Source organism: Choloepus didactylus, chromosome 4, assembly GCF_015220235.1.
Source record: "Choloepus didactylus isolate mChoDid1 chromosome 4, mChoDid1.pri, whole genome shotgun sequence".
Lineage (NCBI taxonomy): Eukaryota > Metazoa > Chordata > Mammalia > Pilosa > Megalonychidae > Choloepus > Choloepus didactylus.
The window spans coordinates 88,660,044-88,682,400 of NC_051310.1; the positions used below are offsets into that span (position 1 = coordinate 88,660,044).

The 22,357-nt window shown below is 38.3% G+C and overlaps 1 protein-coding gene across 7 annotated transcripts in view; it reads left to right on the top strand.

The window, feature by feature from the left end:
• The window catches only part of AKAP13 (A-kinase anchoring protein 13), a 405,703-nt gene that overhangs the window by 177,301 nt on the left and 206,045 nt on the right, over positions 1 to 22,357 (top strand). For all 7 annotated transcript variants that reach the window (XM_037832976.1, XM_037832972.1, XM_037832973.1 and 4 more), the window contains exon 4: positions 10,522 to 10,818. In XM_037832976.1, the coding sequence (XP_037688904.1) occupies positions 10,522 to 10,818 (297 nt within the window). The remainder of the gene's footprint in view (positions 1 to 10,521; positions 10,819 to 22,357) is intronic.

Here is a 22,357-nt window from a genome sequence, read left to right on the forward strand (position 1 = left end):
CATCTCTTGGCAATTATGAACAGTGCTGCTATGAACATCGGTGTACAAATGTCTGTTGATGTCACTGCTTTCAAACCTTCTGGGTATGTAACAAGAAGTGGAATTGCTGGATCATAGGGTAATTTAGGATCTAGTTTTTTGATAAACTGCCAAACTGCCTTCCAAGTAGCTGTGTCATTATATAGTCCCACCAGCTATGAATAAGAGTTCCAATTTCTCCACATCCTCGCCAGCATTTTTAGTTCCCTGTTTGTTTGATGGCAGCCATTCTTACTGGTGTGAGATGGTATCTCATTGTGCTTTTGATTTGCAGTAGCTAGTGAAGATGAACATTTTTTCATGTGTTTTTTTAGACATTGTATTTCCTCTTTGGAGAAATGTCTTTTCATATCTTTTCCCCATTTTATGATTGGGTTATTTGTACTATTGTCATTGAGTTGTAGGATTTCTTTATATATGCAAGATATCAGTCTCTTATCAGATATATGGATTCCAAATATTTTCTCCCATTGAGTTGGCTGCCTCTTTACCTTTTGGACAAATTCCTTTGAGGTACAGAAGCTTTTGATTTTGAGGAGCTCTCATTTATCTTTTTTCTTTTGTTGCTTGTGCTTTGGGTGTAAGGTCTAAGAAAGTGACTTCCTAATACAAGGTCTTGAAGATGTTTCCCTACATTATCTTCTAGGAGTTTTATGGTACTGTCTCTTACATTGAGGTCTTTGATCCACTTTGAGTTAATTTTTGTATAGGATGTGAGGAAGGGGTCCTTTTTCATTCTTTTGGTTATGGCTTTCTAGCTCTCCCAGCCCCATTTGTTGAAGAGACTGTTCTGTCCCAGTTCAGTGGATTCAGGGGAGATAATGTTTTTTAACCTAGAATTGAACTACCTAAAATCTGTTTTTGTGGGCTTCTTAGACTTGTTTCTTCTTAGACTTGTTTCTTTGCTCAGAAGCCACCCTCTCAGGGAGGCTTTTCCTGTCTACCTTATAAATATGGTAGTGTCTTCCTCTTACCACTCTGTATTCCCTTCCCTGCTTTAGTTTTGTCCATTGCACTTGTCACTACCCAACACGTTTTACTTATTTATCGTATATGTTTTCTACCTGCCCTCACTAAAGGATTTTGTCTGCTTTGTATACTTGGTATTTCCTAAGAAGGCTTGTTCTAGGAGTTCCTACCACCCTACCACTTGATGGAAAAATGTTTCCACGGTGTTGAACTTCATCCTGGTTCTCAGAAGCCACCTTGTAAAAAGATTGCATCCACTGTTCTCCTTTTTTTAGAAATGCAAATGGAGTCTCTGGTTTCTTGAATTAAATTTTTGGCCTGGGGCATGAGTCTGTGTTTTCTGACCAGAGCTACTTTTAATGATTTGTGTGCGTCAGTCAGCTGTATTCAGCCGCAGATTTCCTGCCTGCAGACTGAGGGCAGTGTCAGATTAGTCAAGATTCTTCATGGAAAGTCTCTGCAGTGCTTTGTGATCCCAGTTACTCGATAAATATACTTGGTCTTTTTGCAGCAGCTGCTGCCTAGAAGGATGTCTCTGTACCCTTTCTGCTCATGTGTGAGACTGGCTCTGCAATTCCTAGTCATTTTGGCTGACTATGGAAAGAAAATGAGCTTTGTTTCTTGTTCTTTCTTTTAATGTCATGTTTTGTCCAGATTGCTGGCTCTGATTTTTCTTTGAGTTTGCCATGTGTCTCATTGTCAGTGCTTAACATTTCAGTTTTTACTAACACCAGATGATTGATTGACCTTCAAAAGGCTTCTTGCTGTTATTCTGTAACCTTTTATTATTTGGGGTGGAAAAGGGACATTTCTAAATTGTCTCTTTAAAAAAAACTTTGACCTCAGATACTGAGATTAGAGTCCCAGTTTTTCTTGTTTTTTTTTTTTTTTTAATTTCCTCACTTTTTCCCATGTTTTCTAATGAGATTACAATGAATTGTGTTTCTTTTTTTTTTAAATTAAAATTATGCTATAAAGCATGGAAATGAATCTTTTATAACAAAAGATGTTTCCTTTGTAATAAATGAAAATAAAAGACTTGCATTCCTTTCTCCTCATATAAAACAAATCTAAATCAGTATCCCATTTTAACCAACCAATGATTTCCCTCTAGAGAGGAAGCTGAGATTTTTTTTTTTTTTTTTTTTTTTTCCTGGCAAAAAATGTAAAGAAATCTTGGAATTTGGAAGATAATTCTTGGGGTGATATGAAGTACTATTTTATTGGGTCTTTTACTAATTAAAATGTGGGTTTAGATCAAGCAGACGATTTCACAATGAAAAATGGCACAGGATGTTTAGTGCAAGCTGCATTGTGTTTTTGTGAAAGGCTCCTGTGTAGAATTTCTCATAAAATGCAGTTGTTTTTCAGCATGTCTGTTACTGACTTTTAGAATATACAGCAAGGGTTCTTGTTTGACAGTAAAACTGTAGACATTCATTGATCCAAAATTTGACTCAGCTCTTTTGTATTTTTCTTTTCTTTTTCAGTCATCAAAGGGAGAACATATTATGTAAAGTAAATCTGTTATATAAAAAAAGAAATGACAAGAAAAGAAATACGTTTCCCTTGATCAGGAATTCCTTTGAGTTTAATTAAAAATCAGTGCTTACACCCCAGGTCTCAATAAGTGGTCCCCCAGAGACAACACTGTGGGTCTCTTAGTGCTTGTGAACCAAGACTGTTTCTGGCAGCAGATGTCCAAAGATTGCCAAACTGAATAGCATATTTAAGAAGAACTTGTAGGATTTTGACTGGCCTAATCAGGGAAAACACCCCCCCACCCACATATTCAGTTTTTTTTTTTTTTAAATGGACATTTTCTGAATGTATTCTAAAATACATTTCTGTATTCTAAAATACTCCTGCAATAAGGCTCTCTCTAAACAGACATTATTTCGTATTTTGAACAAGCTAAATTGCTGCCCCAATCCTAGTCAGTATAGATAGTGGTTTTACTGGGAAAACAAACTGAGAAGTAGTTGAAGGAGGAAAAAATGTATTGTCTTCTGTCCCAGTTGTAATATTTATGGAGAAATTGTCTGTGTGTTTCATCACCACGGAAATATGGACACAGCACTGGAATCCCTAGTGCATGAATTCTCTTGAGGGCAGTATTGCCCCCAAGGAGTGAAAATAGGCTAGGGAGAGGGCAAAAAAATCTTATTCTTTATGCATAAAGCACAGATATACATACAGTACATAAACATATGGTATGTCTATAATATTAAAATTTCTTGGGGAGGTATAGGCAGAATATGGTAGGTCAAAATTTTAGCATTAATTAGCCCCTTCCCTCCCAGAAAGTGTACATGATGAAATTCCTGTCTCTAGTTTTTCCCCCGCTGCTTAATACTTATGTATATGCAGAGTTTTATACATATACCAAATTTGCACATTTACCATTAGACCACTAACAACAGGAAATGGATGCATCCTCCAGTACATAATCCTATTTTCTATTAGTGTGTGGGTCTGAAGACTGAAAACTTCCTTTTAATCCTATTATAGCCATTTCCAGGGCAAGAAATATTCCAAATCCTTAAATAGTTTGATGCCACACTGAAGTAGCAAAAGATATTATTTTCTATGAAATATTAAATTTATATTACATTTTTTTATTAAATTCAGTTTTATTGAAATACATTCACACACCATACAGTCATCCATGGTATACAATCCACTGTCCACAGTATGATAACATAGTTATGCATTCATCATCACAGTCTGTCTCTGAACATTTTCCTTACATCAGAAAGAACCAGGACAAGAATAAAAAATAAAAATGAAAAAAGGACACCCAAATCATCCCCCCATCCCACTCCATTTGTCCTTTAGTTTTTATCCCCATTTTTCTACTCATCCATACACTAGATAAAGGGGGTGTGATCCACAAGGTCTTCACAATCACACTGTCACCCCTTGTAATCTACATTATTATATAATTGTCTTCAGGAGTCCAGACTGCTGGGTTGGAGTTCGGTAGTTTCAGGTATTTACTTCTAGCTATTCCAATACATTAAAACCTAAGAGGTGTTATCTATATAGTGCATAAGAATGTCCACCAGAGTGACCTCTCGACTCCATTTGAAATCTCTCAGCCACTGAAACTATTTCGTCTCATTTTGCATCCCCCTTTTGGTCAAGAAGATACTTTCAGTCCCACGATGCCGGGTCCACCTTCCTCCCCGGAAGTCATATTCTGCATTGCCAGGGAGATTTACAACCCTGGGAGTCGGGTCCCACATAGGGGGAAGGGCAGCGAGTTCACCTGTCGAGATGGCTCAGTTAGAGAGAGAGAGGGCCACATCTGAGCAACAAAGAGGCACTCAGGGGGAGACTCTTAGGCACAATTATAAGCAGGTTTAGCCTCTCCTTTGCAGTAACGAGCTTCATAAGGGCAAGTCCCATGATCGAGGGCTCAGCACATCAAAGCGCCAGTCCCAATGTTTGTGACAGCATCAACACCAGTCCAGGTGAGGATGTCCAACACATCCGCACCTTCCCCCAGATCCTCGGGGCTGGGGAGGGGGAGGCTGTAAATGTATTTTTTATTATCTGCCCAAATTACTCGGGGATATTACATTTTGTTTTCTATTTTCTACTGACTACTAAACAAACTTTCTCTTAAAGATGTCATCTGTGTGGGACTCAGCTTGGCTGGTCCAGCAAGCACTTTCAGGGTTCCTTTCTGGATAGCTGCTGAAACAAAGTCCCAGTTGTTTCATCCGCAAAAAAGAAGGTCCGGATGGGATGTGTTCCACTTTCAGCTTTAGAGGAAATGAAGTAATTCTAGGATCATGCTTTAGCACTTTTGTTTAACTGTAGCAATATTTCGTTTCCATGGGTGTGGGTGCTTCATATAGTGATAAGGAGCCTACAGGAAAGCTCTCCGGATCTCAGGAATACACCCCCTTTGACCTGGGAGATTTAGAAAGGTGTGGATTAGGTGCTTTCAAGAGGACTATCAGGAGTTAAATTTTTGTTTCTGGTCTAGGTGTTCCTTGTGTTTTTGTTTATTCTTTATTCTTCCCTGCTTCCCTTTATTTTTTCAGTTCTACAGTGCCAAAGGCAACATGTGACTCAGAAGCCAGTTGAGCCACGCTGCCTGAATGTTGTAGAATACTAGGAATCTGTTTTCCTTGAGTTACCTAACAGGAGCATTTTAATAGCTAATAATCAGGTTGGCAGTGTTTGCATTTTATGTGTGAGGGAACAGGTTGCAAAGTTGACTGACTTTCTCAAGGTAACCAAACTTCTTGGCAAAGGAGATTCAAACCTGAGATTCTCTGACTCAGTAACTAATTTCCAGCACTTCATGACTTCTTGTAATTCATTCAGTTGGGAAGAGGTCTCCCCCACCCCATAATTTATTTTGTATTTTTGTTGTAAATGAACTAGACTTGATAGTGGCATAAACTCAGAAGGTGATTTAAGAAATGGAATTAAAGTATAGGCCATGCTTCTTCAACCAGTTATCTCTCTTACTGCCCTTTCTTAGTCCTGTAGGGTAGCTTCCTTCAGAAGAAGCTCGGTAAAGTTTTCAGAACTTCCCTTTAAGAAAAGACTTGTGTTTTTTGTTTTCCTTTGTTACCAGGAAATTGAGTGGAAGTGAAACACCATGCAACCAGCTGCAAACCTTGCTATTTTTCTTTCTTTGCAGCTTCTGTTTTCATGTAGGTAGTGGTTATTTATTGAGTTGGATATAGTTTCCTATCTTTATGTCTTCACTGTGGAGTTGTAGACCTTGTTAATATCTTACAGTCTTTATCTACAAAGGCAGTCATAAGACTAACACCGCCCTGCAAATAGTCATTTCTCTAGGGCTAGTTGATGGTAAGAGATTTTATATGTAAATATTTGGAGATTTTAGTTTTATTACTGGGCCCATATTAAATAACTTTTGGTAAAATAAATAAATAAATAAATGAAAATGCTGATTTTCCCTTATTTGAAAGGCCAGGGGATTGAAAAATAATCTTGAGAGCATCTGTTTAGCCTAGGAGAAAACATTAATATGAGAGTAATCTTTGCCAACTTTGTGTGGTTGGTTTGCATACAGAAGGGTGGGGTCCTTTGTTTGCCATCAGTAGTAGGTTTTCCAATTTACTCTAAGTTTAATGAGGACTGACCCAGGAAACCCTCAGAACTCCACTGTGTATTCCTCTTTTAACCTTCAGCTTTTCTTTTGTAAAGGAAGCCTATACTGATTCCATACATTCCATACAAATTTCAGATTTATGCTACTTATGATGATTCATAGTTTCTCCTTCAGATTGAGTTCATGTCTGAAGGGAAAATAATCATTAGATTAACAGTTGGATGGCTTCTTCTAAATACTATTTCACAGACTTTTTTGTGACATTCTACCTCCTCTGATACAGTTTCATCTTAGTCGTGTGTAACTACAGCCAGACTAAAGAACAAAATGTCACCCATTACACCGTTCGGCCTGGTAGCAGCAGAAAGAAATATGCATACTTGTGCTGGCCAAGCACTCACACACACACATACACATGCACCCCTACCTTCTTCTGTTTCATCTCTTTGTTTTCCCCCACCTCTATCCCATCCAACTTTAGCAATTCCAGATCGATTTCTGTACAGATACTTTACTTCTGTGCTTTCCAGTTTCGAGTAAGATTGTGTTGCTTCACCATGGACTTTGGCTTTTTGTGTGTGTGCAAGCACCTGTGATTAAGTTGAAGATCAGGAATATGGTGTGACCCTTATGTACATACAGAAAGTGATTATAGAACTGTGAGAAGTGTTTATTTTTAGTGGCATTATAATTCTCTTTCTGGTTCAGGTATTCAGTTTTTTCATCTGAGAGCTTATAAGGAAGTTATCAACTGCAGTGCAAAGGTTTGCACAAGCTTGGGGAAGAAGACTAACAAGAAAGAATAAGGGTGGTTTAGATGGGTAGGGGCAGTGGATTTTATTAGTATAGGTTAGTTTAAGTTTTAAAAGCAGAATTCAATTTAGATCCTAAATTATTTGCATTATCATTGTTTAATTGTGAAATTGGTGATTCATATCCACCTATAAGACTATCAGGAGTTTATAAGTTAGCTTAATTCCAAATAAATGGGACATTGCTATAATTATTGATTAGATTCATGAATAGGAACAGTGAATCTGAGTTACTAGGGTTGCAGAGAAGAACCCCTAGGTTGGGAGAGTTGGGGAGGAGAATGCCTGTCAGAGGTCCTTCCTAACCGCCACCTCCTTTGTGAAGTCTTCTCAGTTTTGCTTTTGCCCGACTATGAAATATACTGTCCTCCAGTTAATTACACTGTGTGCGTTTAGTATAGAACCTCTCATTTTGATTTATGTTACAGTTATCTGCAGCTTTTTTGTGTCTCTCATATATTGTAAACCTCTGGAGCACTAAGATTCTTCCTTATTCATTTTCACCTTCTAATCACAGTGTCTTGGGCTTGGTGGATATTCATCTGTTAGTTGTTGAACAGAACTGAATCAGATGTTACAGCAGGGTTTAAAAGAAGCACTTCTACTTTCTGCCAAATACCCAAACCCACTATCTGAATCAGATGACTTCTTTCTGTTGACACTGTGCTCTTAAGTAATTAGACTGACTGCCCTTCAAAGAAAAAATACTTTTCTTTTTTCTTAATATTCTTGCTCTTTCTGTCGTCCCCATCCCCCCACCCACCACCCCCACCACCCCTACCACCCCCACACACACACCAGGCAGAGATTGCTTCAGTTCCTTCCGGCCTTCATAGAAAGAATTCACCTTGGAAGATAGTGGGAAATACCTAGTGAAATTTTGTTTGTATGAAGACTGATCTTGGTGGGTTATGAACCTGTTAATCTTGCTTAGTACTCATACTGGCCTGCCATTCTAGGTGTTAGACTCCATTCAGGCAGGGACTTGGCTTTTTCCCTTCCTCTCTTGCTTATAGGCATGTGGTACAAAATCCTTGCCTTGCCTTGCCATGATGTAATAGGCCATGTGACTTTAATTTGAGTACTGGGTTCTATTTCTTAATATATGCAGAACCTTGGGCAAGCTACTTTACTTCTTGAAGTCTCAGTTTTCTTATCTGTAGAGTGATATCAGTACATACCTCATATATTTGTTGTGTAGAGAAAATGACATGTCAAATGTTTGGTATCAGTAGTTACTGGATTAGTAAATACCTTGGAGTTACATAGCATGAGGGCTTCCTAATGTCACAAGAAAGAAGGGCTTAAGGAGACTGTTCTAGTTTGCTAATGCTGCAGAATGCAAAACACCAGAGATGGATTGGCTTTTATAAAAAGGGGGCTTATTTGGCTACACAGTTACAGTCTTAAGGCCGTAAAGTGTCCAAGGTAACACATCAGTAATCGGATACCTTCACTGGAGGATGGCCAATGGTGTCCGGAAAACCTCGTTAGCTGGGAAGGCACGTGGCTGGCGTCTGCTCCAAAGTTCTGGTTTCAAAATGGCTTTCTCCCAGGACGTTCCTCTCTAGCAAGCTTGCTCCTCTTCAAAACGTCACTCCCAGCTGCGCTGAGTTCCTTCTCTTTGAGTCAGCTCATTTATATGGCTCCACTGATCAAGTCCCACCCTGAATGGGTGGGGCCACGCCTCCATGGAAATATCCCATCACTTATCATCTACAGTTGGGTGGGGCGCATCTCCATGCAAACAACCTAATCCAAAGGTTCCAACTTAATCCCCACTATTATGTCTGCCCCACAAGATTGCATCAAAGAATATGGCTTTTTCTGGGGGGCATAATACATTCAAATCGGCACAGAGACCCTGGGAAAAAAAATGAGATGGAATATCAGCTCATTATTCCAATTGGCTACATAAAAAATTATTTTCTCTTTCAAAGACAGCAGAAGACTTAGTTGTGGTGCCACAGTCTGAAACCTCTGTGGGTCTGTGCTCATGGCATGGAAAGTCAGGTTCACGGACCACATGGTTTCCCTCCATCTCACTCCTGCTGCAGAAAGGCAGTCTTGTCATATGTGGTGGATACAGGGAGGCCTGACTCATGAATGCACTGGTGCCTTGCATATCAGGCAAAGCACGAGGTGGCAGATCTCAACAATAAAAGCATTAATGCAGTTTTTTTTTTTTTTACCTTTTTCTCATCAGAAAGCTGTTTTGTAGAAGAATGATGATAGTAGAGTTGTAGTTCTGGCAAAATGAGTTCAGTGCTTGAAAATTGAGGAAATGTTTTTCTTCAATTTTCAAACATATTAGACATATTTAATTCTGTGGGGCAGCAAATCCAGAAAGAAATCTGAGTCTCAAGAAGGCCTGACCTACAGAAACACATGATTGTTAATCTTGCCTATTTGACTCAAGCTGGACTCTTTGGGGCAGCTTAGGTTATTGCCTAAGGTTACAGCTCATTAGCTGTCTGCTGGTCTGTGTACAGGGGTATCACAGAGTTTTTTGGTATTTTGCTTTTCTTGAGCTGGGTTTCTAGCGACAGCATTGCATTACTGTGTGAACCAGGATATTTCATTGAAGTCTTCATTACATTAATGATTGGGACAGAAAGTATATATGAGAACAAATAATTTTTAGATACGAGATATGCCTTAGATTGCTAATAATAGTAAAATAAGATGATGTGTGATTTTGTATTATTCAAAGTGCTTCATCACATTCTTATTTCATCTCTTGTATTATGGGGACAATCAGGCAAGTGCTAGGGAATTAATAAAGTTCCTCCCATTTTATGAGTGATGTTTACCCTGTATTTTAGGCCTTTCTGAGTCCTTGAGCTCTCATTCTTTAGTTTGTTCAAGTTAAACAACAGTAGTTGATGTTCAGAACCTGTTGAGTGCCAAACACTATGTTAGTAGGGTGACAGATGGTGTATTAGTTCCTAGGGCTGCCATAATAAAATAATGCAAACTGGGTGGCTTAAAACCACAGAAATTTGTTCTCTCGCAGTTCTGGAGGCTTGAAGTCTGAAACCAAGGCATCAGCAGGACCATGTTCCTTCCAAAGACTCTAGGGAGGATTCTTCTTTGCCTTTCCTACCTTCAGCTGGTGGCCATTCCATTGTTTGTAGCTATATAACTTCTTTCTCTGCCTCCATCTTCATATGACTGTCTTCTTCCCTCTGTGTCTCTGTCTCTGTGTCTCTTCTACTCTTCTTTTAAGGACAATAGTCATAATGGACTAAGGGACCACCCTATTCTTGCAAGGACCCTATATACAAATAAGGTCACATTCTGAGGTTCTGGTGGACAGGAATTTTTTGGGGGGTGGGGTGGGGGGAGGTACTATTCAACTCACTACAGTTGGGATATAAAGTTATTTGTTATTTGGTAAAATAAATAATTATTTGTAAATAACAACAAAACAAAATGGAGTTTTAAGAAGTTTAGAGAAATGTGAGAATTCAGAGGAAGGAAGCATGGATTTCTTTTAGGAGGAGGAGCTTGTATATTATGGAAGAGGTGCTAAGGGGACCCACCTTCTTTTAGCAGGAGGACTTTAATGCCATTTTCTTTGCTGCATGTTTTCTTTAGGTCATGATTGCTGTGAGACAGTGAAGGTGCTGCTCTGTGCTTCCAGAAAGGGGCTTCCTGTGTTTGTGGTGGCCGAAGAAAACTTTCATTTCATCCAGGACGAGGCGTATGATGCAGCCCAATTCCTGGCAACCAGTGCTGGAAATCAGCAGGCTCTGAACTTCACCCGTTTTCTCGACCGGTCAGGACCCCCGTCCAGGGATGTGAATTCTCTTGATGAGAAGGTAGCATTGGCATTCCGACACCTGAAGTTACCAGCAGAGTGGAACGTGTTGGGGACAGATCAAACTTTGCATGGTAAGAATTTACATGACCTACCAACAAACTCTTGAGTTTGGAATATTTCTGTTTTTATAATGGGACTGCTTTTATTTGAATTAAGAACATGATCATTGCCTTCAGGTCTTCCATAGTGCCTGAATAACTCTTGCAGTTGTGTAGCAAAGTGGTCTTGATGGCGTCTCTTCTGAGTTCTTTGACTGGGTTGTTGACCTGTTCTTGCATGGAAAGGATTCAATGAAGAGCTTTCTGTGGTCCTTTTCAGAGTCTCATTTAGGGTAGAGAAAGGCTCATCACCTTCCTGTGGGTCTGGATTTCAGGCCTCCTCTCTCAAGACAGTAAAAGACTCATCCTTTGTGAGGCGGGTGGACAGGGTAACTTCTTTGTTATTTTATGTTGTTTAATTATCACAGACAGGTTTTTGTTAACTGTATTTTGACATTCTCTAGAGATTGTATGGAGTTGGAGGAAAGGAAAGATTTGGAGGAGGGCGGGTGAGTGTGAGGAGCCCAGGAGCAGGATGAGACCTCACACCTCTTGAACCAGAGTAGTTTCACTCCTGTCTTATCTATTGGCCTTCCATGTAAAATTTCCATGGAAGAAAGGGTTGCTTTTTTAAGTTCAAAAAAAAATTGAGGTAAATTTTGCATAACATGAAATGAACCATTTTTAAAGTGTACAATTCAGTGGTGTTTAATATATTCACAGTGTTGTGCATCCACCACCTCTATCTAGTTTCAAAACATTTCTGACACTCCAAAGTAAAACCCCTTACAATTAAGTAGCTTCTCCCTGTTCCTCCTCTCCAGCCCCCAGCAACCACCAATCTACATTCCATCTCTGTGGATTCATTTATTTTGGATATTTCATATAAATGGAATCATAGAACGTGACCTTTTGTGTTTTGCTTCTTTCACTTAGTGTAATGTTTGGATGTTCATGTATGTTGTAGCATATATTTGGACTCCATTTCTTTTTTATGGCTGAATAATATTCCATTGTGTGTATATATAACAAATTATTTATCCATTCTTCAGTTAATGGATATTGTTTCCATCTTTTGACTATTGTGAATAGTGTTGAAAACACTGATGTAATAAATATCCATGTATGTGCCTCTTATTCATACAGGGGTTTTCCCAGATAGTTATTCTTGCAGTAAATGACATCAACAGCAGTCATGATTTCATGTATTTTTAAAAATGAAACATATGTGTTATGGAGCCGTATAAACAACACCCTCGTTCCCTCCTGCGTTAAATCTAATTAAAAGACTTAGGAGTCACACAGATAGAGATCAAAATGTTTGCTTTATTACTGGGGAAAGTTAGATTGGAGGTCTGGCATTAGATCTCCTGCCAAAAGGGTTTACTTATGCTTTATACTTTATCTGTGAACAAGCTGCATAATCACAGGACCGCACTACTGGGGCTGAGTCCACTCAGCCGTGGTTACTGTGGAACGTAGGGAGAGCAGAACAGAACTTAACCCTCTCTGAGAAATGCCCAAAGGATGCCAAACCAGGGCCATACTCAGCTCCTGTTCTCAGAAATTCACCAGGTAAGTTAACTCTTCCTCCATGGAAGAAATAAAATGGGGTATTTCTAAGCCTTGGTTCTCTTAGTTCCACTAAGTTTAATGGTTAGATGTGTGTTCTGTCATAGGAGCAGTGTTCTACTTGGTGGAAGTCAGCAGACTATCAGGTCAGTCCTGCCCAGATAAACTACAAAAGAGAGTGTGGACTATAAAATCAGGTGGAAAAAAATTGTAATTTTCTTCTTATTATTAATATAGTGTCTAAGAAACCTCTGCATTGCTCAGGTCAGAAGATTTGCCATTATATTTGGCATGAGTACCTTTTCAAAAACGTAGTATTGGGTCTTAACACTTCTAGCTCCTGCTGTTACTGTATGGATATGAGAGTGGTTATTCTCATTGTCTTTTATAAATCAGCATCAAGATAGCACTGCATTAATTTTTTGTGGGGGTTTGTTTTTTTTTTTTTTTTTGTCTTTTTGTTATTGATGTTTTTCTTGCTTAAAGAAGGAACAGGACTTGGATAGTTTCTACAGGTTACCATTTTTTTAAAAGAAAAAGCACTATTACAAAAAAGCACAGGTCTGGACCTTTGGGCAAAACACTTCCCCTCTCTGGGCCTTAGCTTCTTTGTCTTTAATAGGAGGGAACTGAACCAGTTTTAATATTTTTGCATACTTTCCATGTACTTGTGAAGTTTCTGTTGTACAAAATTGCTAGCAAAGGCTAAATCAAATTTGAACACTTAGGAAATACAGAGTAAAACCCCAATAAGATACCATTCTGTACCTATTAAAATAGTTAAAATTAAAAATATTAACAACACCAAGTGCTTGACAGGCTTGCCAGACAACTAGATCTCTCATATATTGCTGGTGGGAATGCAAAATACTATAGCTACTCTGGAAGACATTTTGGCAGTTTCTTATAAAGTTAAATGTATACTTACTATATGACCCAGCAGTCTCACTTCTTGATATTTATCCTAGAGAAATGAAAACTTACATTCACGCAGAAGCCTATGCATGAATGTGTTTGTAGCAGCATTATTCATAATCACCAAAAATAGAAACAACTCAAGATTTCCTCACTAGGTGAATGAGAGAATATACTGTGGTAGGTACCTCCTTACAATGGGGTACTACTCGGTAATCCAAAGGAACAAACTATTGTTAATTGCAACAACTTGGATGGATTTCAAATGCATCATGCTAAGTGAAAGAAGTCAGTTTCCAAAGGTTACATACTGTATGATTCCGTTTATGTGACATTCTAGGAAAGGCAAAACAAACTATAGGAACAGAGAACTGATCAGTAGTTGACAGGGGTAGGAGTGGGGGAGAAGTCTGTCTGCAAAGGGGTGTCATGGAGAATTCTCCGGAGTGTTGGAGTTGTTCTGTTCCTGTTAATGGTGGTGGCTGTAAGGACCATGCATGTGTTAAAACTCTTGGGACTATACATCTCAGAAGTGAATTGTATTATACATACATTTTAACAATTAAAAGAGAAAACATTGAACAAGTTAGGGGTGTACTTTGTGAGATGAAATGCATGCAAAGGAAAGAACTGCCTTTAAGTCAACAGTGGGAATTGGGAATCTGATTTCAAGTCCTAGATTCACATTCTGGAGTTAAAATTGCTCAGTGAAGTGTGGATTGGAATCTGTGAACACTGGACATGATAAGGGCAGAGTAGTTTCAGTTAAGAGTTCATATGCTCTCATTGAGGGCCTAATGGAATAGTCTGCTCATGTCATTTGAGTTGCACATGAAATGGGTGAGCTATATTTAAAGGAAGAAGGTACATAGTAAACTTGTTGCCTGGAATAATAACGTGACTAGAGCACCTTGTTACATAATCGGAGTACTTGCTGTTGAAGCTAGGGATGTTTACAGGTGTTCCAGCCTAATACTTATACAAAGGAGTCATGTAAGGTTTATGGTTAATCCTCCTACTCGTTAATTGTTTCGATGCTTTATAATGTTTGCTTGATTTTTTTTTTTTTTTTTTTTTTTTTAAAGATCAGTGACTCCTTTGAAAATCTGAAAATAGCTCACATTTCTCCTCAGGGTAAAAATACATATAGGTCCCTATCTGCAAAAGGTTACAAAGGATTTCAGGGGTTCATGGTCTCCCCAAACCCCATTGCATGAACATAAAGTTAAGAAGTCTTGCTTAGATTTTGTATTGGATAATGGAAAAAACATGGGCATTGGATTCAGATAGTTTATATCCCAGCTTCATTGCAAGAGTTTGTGTAATATACATAATCTCTCTGTTTCTCGATTTTTCCATTTATAAAATGGAGTTGGGTTAAATGAGAAAAATGTATAAATCATCTAACATGTATTAACTGCGCAAAATGTGAACTGTTATGATCACTTATTAATAATGAATTAATACATATGTGAAATATATAATATCATATACAATAAGTACCATAATATGATATGTAATAATAAAAGTATTTTTCCAATTTGTCATCTCATATCATCAATTAAAATTCCATACAAATGCAGAGATTTGGCACAAATTGAGTTGTCAGTGGCACAATATGTATATTTATCTTACATCTCTGATTGTGTGAGGGTGGATAAAAGGAATATGGTAAGAAAATAGCTGAAGCATGTGATGTTAACAGGAAGAGCCATAGTAAAGCAAGCCCCAGTCGATGTGAGTTTTTCCAGGCAGCCTCCTCATTATAAACACTATTAGTTACCCACTGCCACTGAGGGAGTAGAATATTTGGGGAAGACTTTATGTGGGGTCTCCATAGTACCTTGGTTAGATTTTAGAACAGCAGAATATAAAACTGAAGACCAGGAGAACAGCAGTAAGGAAGAGACACTATATCTCTTAAGCCCCAGCTATTTCTTTTATCAGTAGCAGCTTCTATTGAAAATAATAATATTATTTCCTGCCAGTCGTCATAAAGGTATTAGAAGCATTTTCAGGGACATCAGTTTCATTATTCAAATCTTAGAGGTTACTCAGAAGAATTCTTTGGAGTGCAACTATGAGTAGAATAACTCAATTAGGCATTTCATCTAATAGATGACTGTGTTAGGCCTGCTTCTTTCAGTTAAGAGTGATAGTGGCCTACCTTAGTTAAACAAAGGCTGTTTATTGGAAGGATAATGGCATCTGTCAACAGGAAAGAATCTGGGAATCTCTGGGGTCCTCAGGGGCAAAATCTGATGTTTTCTTTGTTTCCATTTGAATGTTCATATTTTTTGTCTCTCTCTCTCCTTCATTTCCTCTCCTGTCTCTGCTTCTCATAGCACGCTGGCTTCACTCTCTCAGGCTGTTAATATGGCAGAGGCTATGGCAATCACATTTTGTTGCAAGGAGAGGGTACTTAGCATCCATTTCCATTTCAGAAAATCTCTGAGAAGGACCCTGGCCCAGTTTGGTAGGATGCCAATCTTGGGCCAGTATCTTGTGTTGTGCTTGCTCATTGGTGATGGGGACAGGTATTTGTGCAACCCTACCCACCCACCCCAGAACCATATAATTTACATTTAGAAGGAGCATTTCTCAGAAAGGAGGAATTGTCATAACCAGAAGAGGGGAAAGTGATCTGGAGCAGGAAAAAAACAAAACAAACAAAAATCCAAATATATCCCCTATATACACATCGATATTATCGTTGTCTTCACAAGCACCATAGTAATTATCTTCTTTAATTGAGAAAATGACATGTGTAAGAGTTTCTGCAGATGAAGTGTGCTAGGAGCAGTCTGGTGTGTGGTGCCTTACCCTCTGCCTTGGTTTTCTTTCTTTAGCAGTTAAAGACCCACTGAGAGGTTAGGTACCTGACGTTGGGTTATTCCAAACAAAAAGTATCACTATTACGTTTTGCTTTAGTTCCTTTATTCAGTCCAACAGAGAATTTTTGGTAAATTTCCTGGTTTCAGTATGGTCAGCCTAGCAGTGAAATTTAAGTCATTTTTAGGTCATTTCATCCTGTGTTCTGGAAAGAAGTTGTAGCCTCAATCTTGCCTTTGCCTGCCCTCACAAGTTCTGTGGTCTCACTTCCTAGAAAACTCAGCAAGTGCAGCTTTAAATTCATGTCTAGAAAGTAAAATGAATTTCACAGATTTCTCCTTCAAGTTTTCTCCTTAATGGGTTTATGATATTTTTTTTCTGTCAACAAAAAGTCCCTAACTCCTGGACTGAAACCCAACTGAAAAATACAACTTTGGCTCTTCTTGCAACCCAAGCCCCAATCTCCCAAGCCTCCTGTCCCGATGAAAAAAAGAAAGGAAGAAAGACAATCAAGTCAGCCATTTTGGATTATTTACAATTCTTCATTCTTAATATGCCCTGTTGTAGTCTTTCTCATCCTTTAAATTGCAGTTACAGTGTCACCTCCATAAAGTTTCTATTGACCATTAAGTTGCACTTACTCCCTCTCAACTCATTTCTCAAATCTTTTCATGGGAACACTGTCAAAGTATGTAATCCATGTGAATAAGAGTTGCCTGTAGTTTCGTCTCCTTTGTTTTGGATAAGGGTTCTATTTCATACAGAAGTATATCCCTCATAGCACCTAACACCTAGTGTTGTAAATATTACAGGTTGTTTGGAGAAGGGGATAAAGCAGAGGCTTTGGAGTCAGAGTACTGACTTGGAATCCTTATCTTGCCACGTATTGTCATCTGACCTTAAAGAAATTCCTGACTTTCCTAAACTTCAGTCTCCTGTGTAAAATAGGGAGGATTAGAAATACCAGTCTTGCAGAGTTTAAGGATTAAATAAATTAATCCATGTAAAGCATTTAATTCACAGTGCCTGGAACATTCCATAAAATATAACAATTGATAGTAGAATAAATATTAACTGTGTGTGCTTTCTGGCTCCAGGTATGGCTAAAGTGGGGAATGAGTGGAGTGGCTGAATTCTAAGATCTCTGTAGTAACACTTTAGAACTTATACTGGAGCATTAAAATTTTAAGTTATCAAGCATCCTTGAGTGCATGAGCCAAATTTTTAGCTTGTGGAGTAATTTCAGATCAGAATAGATGATGAAATTGAGGTGAATTCATTAAAAAATTCATGCTCTTTAACATTGTAAGGCTAACTCAGCCACATGCACAGGAATCTTAATTCTTCCGTTTATTTTTTTCATTGTCCAATTTGATATGTGCAATACAGAATATAACAGTCTGCCTGAGTTCTTGTAGACTACATGGAAATGACTTATATGTCCCCAAAAAAGGAATTTTGCGTGAACTGAAGAAAATGAGATTACACACCCAGGGACCTTTGTTTTCATTTATATGAAATTAATGATGACCTGATCTTGGCATCTGGAAAAGTTTCTCTCTTTTTGAGAATAGTGTAGAAGTCAATGCATGTTCTGCAATATTCACTCTTAATTATTTATCCAAATGAACATAGAGATGTAATATATAAACTAAATTTTGTTCCTCCCATATAGCATTATTTTTTATTTCCCAAGTTGTCTTTCTATGGCTATCTTATGTGGAGGGCACACCTTTGGTTCTCCAGAGAGGAGGTGTGAAGCACAGGACACAGCGAGGGATTTGAGGTTTTCCCTCAACCTTCACCTCTCCACTAACTAACATAGTATAAAGTGAAAATGTACAGACTTTGGAATCAGACTTTAGACTTTATGTCCTGGGTTTGAATCCCAGTTTTTGTTTGTGTCTACCAAAGTACTTAATTTCTCTGAACCCCAGTTTTCTCATCTGTCAGGGAATGACAGTAGTGCCTGTTTGGTCATCTTTTTTTGGTGAAGATCAGAGAAACTCTATGCAAAGTTCCCAGCGCAGTGCCTGACACATAGTAGACACTAAGTGAATGGTAGAAGCTCTTTCCATTTTGTGGCTGGTTTTGTTTTTTGTTTTTTTCCTTATTCTTTCTTTTCTCCTATAATGGTTGTGCAAATAAAAGCCCCCAATTTATGTGAAGATCCTTTGTAAGCTAAGGCACTGGATAGACTTATATGTAATTATTGCCAGGGTAGAATATCTGTGTTTGCTTTATGTGACAGTTACACTCCAAGAAGCCTCAGGAAAATATATCCTGGTAGTGTGTGCCAGTTTGCAAGCTATTCATTTTAAAAATACCATGATCAACATCCAGTAACCTTTTAGAGACATAAAACGTTGACAAATTATGATATGAGAAAGCACTGTGTCTTACAGAAGGATGAAACAGGGCAGCATGAAAAAAACGAGGCTCTTCAAAGAATGAGAGTGTTTTCTTTTACTTTGAAATGTTTGTCGAGTTAGGGAATTTGTCCGTTTTAGTTCTCTCAAGTATTCTTAATTCCTACTTACATAAAGAGGCCTCTACACTGTAGTTTTTGCCATAGTTCTACCTTTAATGTAAATGACAAGGATTCATCTGAGGGTGGCGAGTAGGTGAATGGTGGGCCAAAAACATCTTTCCTCTCCAGGTTATCCAAGTCTTACTTTGGTGCTTGTTCCAGCTCCTCATGCCTCAGTGGTTAGTGAAAGTGGTGAGTTAAGACAGTTTTCCCCAGAGAGGCCATGCATCGTAGCAGTCAGTGTGAGAACTGGTGGAGTGGACCCACTGAAGGCTTGCTCCAGAGAAAGCGAGGAGGAGAAACATCCTGGGGAAACCTTCATTCTTAGTTGGTAATGGTATTGTGCATCTAAGTGAAAAGAAGACCTAATCATCTCTGGAGATGGCAATCCTGTCCACAAAGAGGTGGAGACAAGGATCAGACAGGTGTAAGAAAGACTGCACTAAGGACAGCCTGTACTTTCCTGAGTCCATGTACCTAGTGTTGGTCAATAGATCTTCAACTCTAATCATTTGGCATTTTAGTTCCCCTACCCTTTCCAGGGTGTTTGATTGCTTTCCATAGAAATTTCCCCTAAGCTATAGTAGTATTTGAGTATTTCTTTAACTCTCATTGCTGCAAAAAAAAGAAAATCATAAAATATAAAAATACCACTAAATGGCTTTTTTTCCTCCTCACCAGAGGATTAATATATATTGACTCTAAGACAAGTAATACTTAGTAATGGCAGGGTTCTAGCATCTAAAGGTTTTGTTGCCTCTCAAACCATGGTTCTGTTACAAGGTACAAGTCTCATTTTTACAAAAGCCCGTTTTCTCATACTAGTCCACTGTGGTGTGAAAAATCCTGTATCACCTGAAACTTCAGTTTTAAGATAGTATAGGATGGTAGAAAGTAAGTATAGGATGTAGAAAGAATGGGGAGTATAGATACCCATAGATACAGTTTCAAAGATTAGGGTGAACAGGACATGCTGAGTGGATTGATGGGGTAGGAGAAGTATTTGTAGTCTGATTGCCATACTGTTCACAGGACTTAAAAAGTGCTAAGTCAGAGCATGGGACAGTTTGAAAAAGTTGCAACCTTGTGGCAGACTCAACATGGTTGAATGCCTAGTGGCCACATAACTTTCTTTGCAGAGCTGAGGGAATGTGTGTGTGGGAGGTGCTTCCAGTATATAAGTAGATAACAAGGGGGCTTAATATATTTTCTGTCTACCTTCATCATGGGTAGAAGTTGAGCCTACATAGAGATCTTTACAATTTTGGATGGTTAAACAGGAAAATAAAGGAATCAGCCAACATGGGGCTCTGAATTAACATTATAGCATAAAGGAAAGGGGAAAGTATCCTGATTTTTCAGATGGAAGACTCTGATTATGATTCTCTTTAAAAAACCAAAGAAAATTTTCAGTTTGTTCTTTCCAAGATGCAAGAAGTCAGACCTATTATGAAATTTTAAAAGGAAGCAACAAGGAGAGAATAAGTCTAATGACTTTCAGTCAGGGTTCAACCACAGAACCAGTAGAAGTATATATTAAGATTTATTACAAGGAATGACTTACGCAATTGTGGGGCTTGGGTAGGCAAGTCAGAAATTCATAGGAAGGGAAGGGAAGATCATGGGCAAACTGAAACCCCCAGGCACGGGCCCAAGCTGTCATCCACAAGCAGGACAGAACTCCATGAGCACAGGCAGAAGCTGCTCTTCACAGGCAAGAATTTCTTCTCCCTCAGGGGCTACTTCAGCCCTGCTTTTATAGCTTCCATCCAATTCAGTCGGCCCACCCAGATTATCCAGGTAATTTCCCTTATGAAATCAACTGATCAGGGGCTTTAATTACAAATGCGAAAAAACCATCACAATGATGGCAACGATGTAAAAGGAGTTGGCTGAAGTGACTCAAGGAGAGAATCATACTGTAGCATAATTAAATTCAAACCAGGGACAAAGGGCCCAACTGACATCATAGGAAATTCAGTTAGTGATATGTAAAACTAAGTAAAGTAACTCTTGACAATCATGAGGGGAAAAAAATACAGATATAGAGAGCAAAGATCAGTTCTAAATTGTAGGTACTCTGCAGTTTAAACTGAGACCAAAAGTAATGAAAGATTTGTTCAGGAAAGACATTAATGCTCTAAAAACAACATGGATTTTAAAAAATACATTTATATATTCGTGTCTTTATATCTTTGCGTATTGGCCTCCTTTTCTATAAAACCTAATTCACGTGGCCATTGAGAAGATCAAATAAAAATGTGTGAATAATGAACAGGAAAAGATCTAAACAAACTGGTATATATTTATACAGTGGATTACTAAGCAATAAAAGGAATGAACTACTGATACACCAATATGGATGAATCTGAGTAAAAGAAGCCTTACAAAAGGGTGTATATTGTATGATTCCATTTATGTGAAGTTCTAGAACATGCAAATCTGTGGTGAAAAAATTCAGAAATGTAGTTGCCCCTAAGGAGCAGAGAGAGGGGGATTAATAGGAAGCAGGCACAAATGAACTAATTGGGTGTTGGTAAAGTTCTATATTTTCATTAGAAGTTAGGGATACCCAGGTATATGCATTTGTCAGAAGTTATCAAATGGTACACTGCACCATTTGATTTCACTGTATGTAGGTTACCTAAAATAGTCACCATATATTGAACTGTAGTTAATGATGTGTAGGTGAAATGTTTAGGAATGAAGTGTACTGATGTTTTCAACTTACTATGAAATGTATAAAAGTAAGATGGCTGGATTGAGGGAGGTATAGTTGCATAGATACATAATGAGCACATATAAACATTAATCGTAGAATCTGGGTTGTTGAGTAGCTGTTTTTTACTGTATAATCTTTTAAACTTTTTTGTATATTTGAAAGTGTTAATAACAAAATTTTGAGGGACAACATATAAAAAGATTTTTAACCACACCATTAGCTTGCTTGCGTGATTGTTTTGTTTGATTTTTTGCAAAAAGAGATAGGATGGGGTAATGGAAAGGGTATGAATTCTAGAGTTAAGACGGAACTACTTTCAAATCCTGATTCTTGCTGTGGACAAGTTATTAACTCTGAATCTTTCTTCAACTGCAAAATGAGAATTACAAGACCTCACAGGGTTATTGTGAGAATAGACTTAAAAGTTTACATAAATGAGCTAGTTAAGTACGTGGGCACATAGCAGATGCTCACCACATACTACTTTTCTTCAAATCTGCTGTCTGTAAATTAGAGGCCACCAAAAAGTGTATAAGGCGCCTGCTGTTAAGACCTTGGTGTGAGATTGGGGGAAGGATATAGCTGCAGGAATCAGGGTGTCCACTTTTGAGCAGGTCCTTGGCTGAGCTGACTTAGAGCAAGTAAGGGATGAGACAGGATGGGGAGTGTGGGGAAGGTTACTTTGAGGTGTTGCTTAGTAAGGCCTATATTAACCAGTGTCTTAAAAAGTCAATTATTTCGTAGTCAGTGCTTTTTTAGCTTTTCCCCCCACTCCACTCTTTCCTGATAAGGATGTCAGAATACTCGTGAACAGCTATAAGGCATCAAATAAGCTGGTGGTATTTGATCTTCTGTGAGGGTTCTTTCTGTCCTTTTGTCTGGTCTTGCCACCTGCTCTGAGGTATCGATTATCTTAATTTGTACTGCTATTAATTTGTAATGGTTTCTTCTGGGGCTTTGATTTCTTTACAGTTATATACCTCTGTTGAACACCTGTGAAT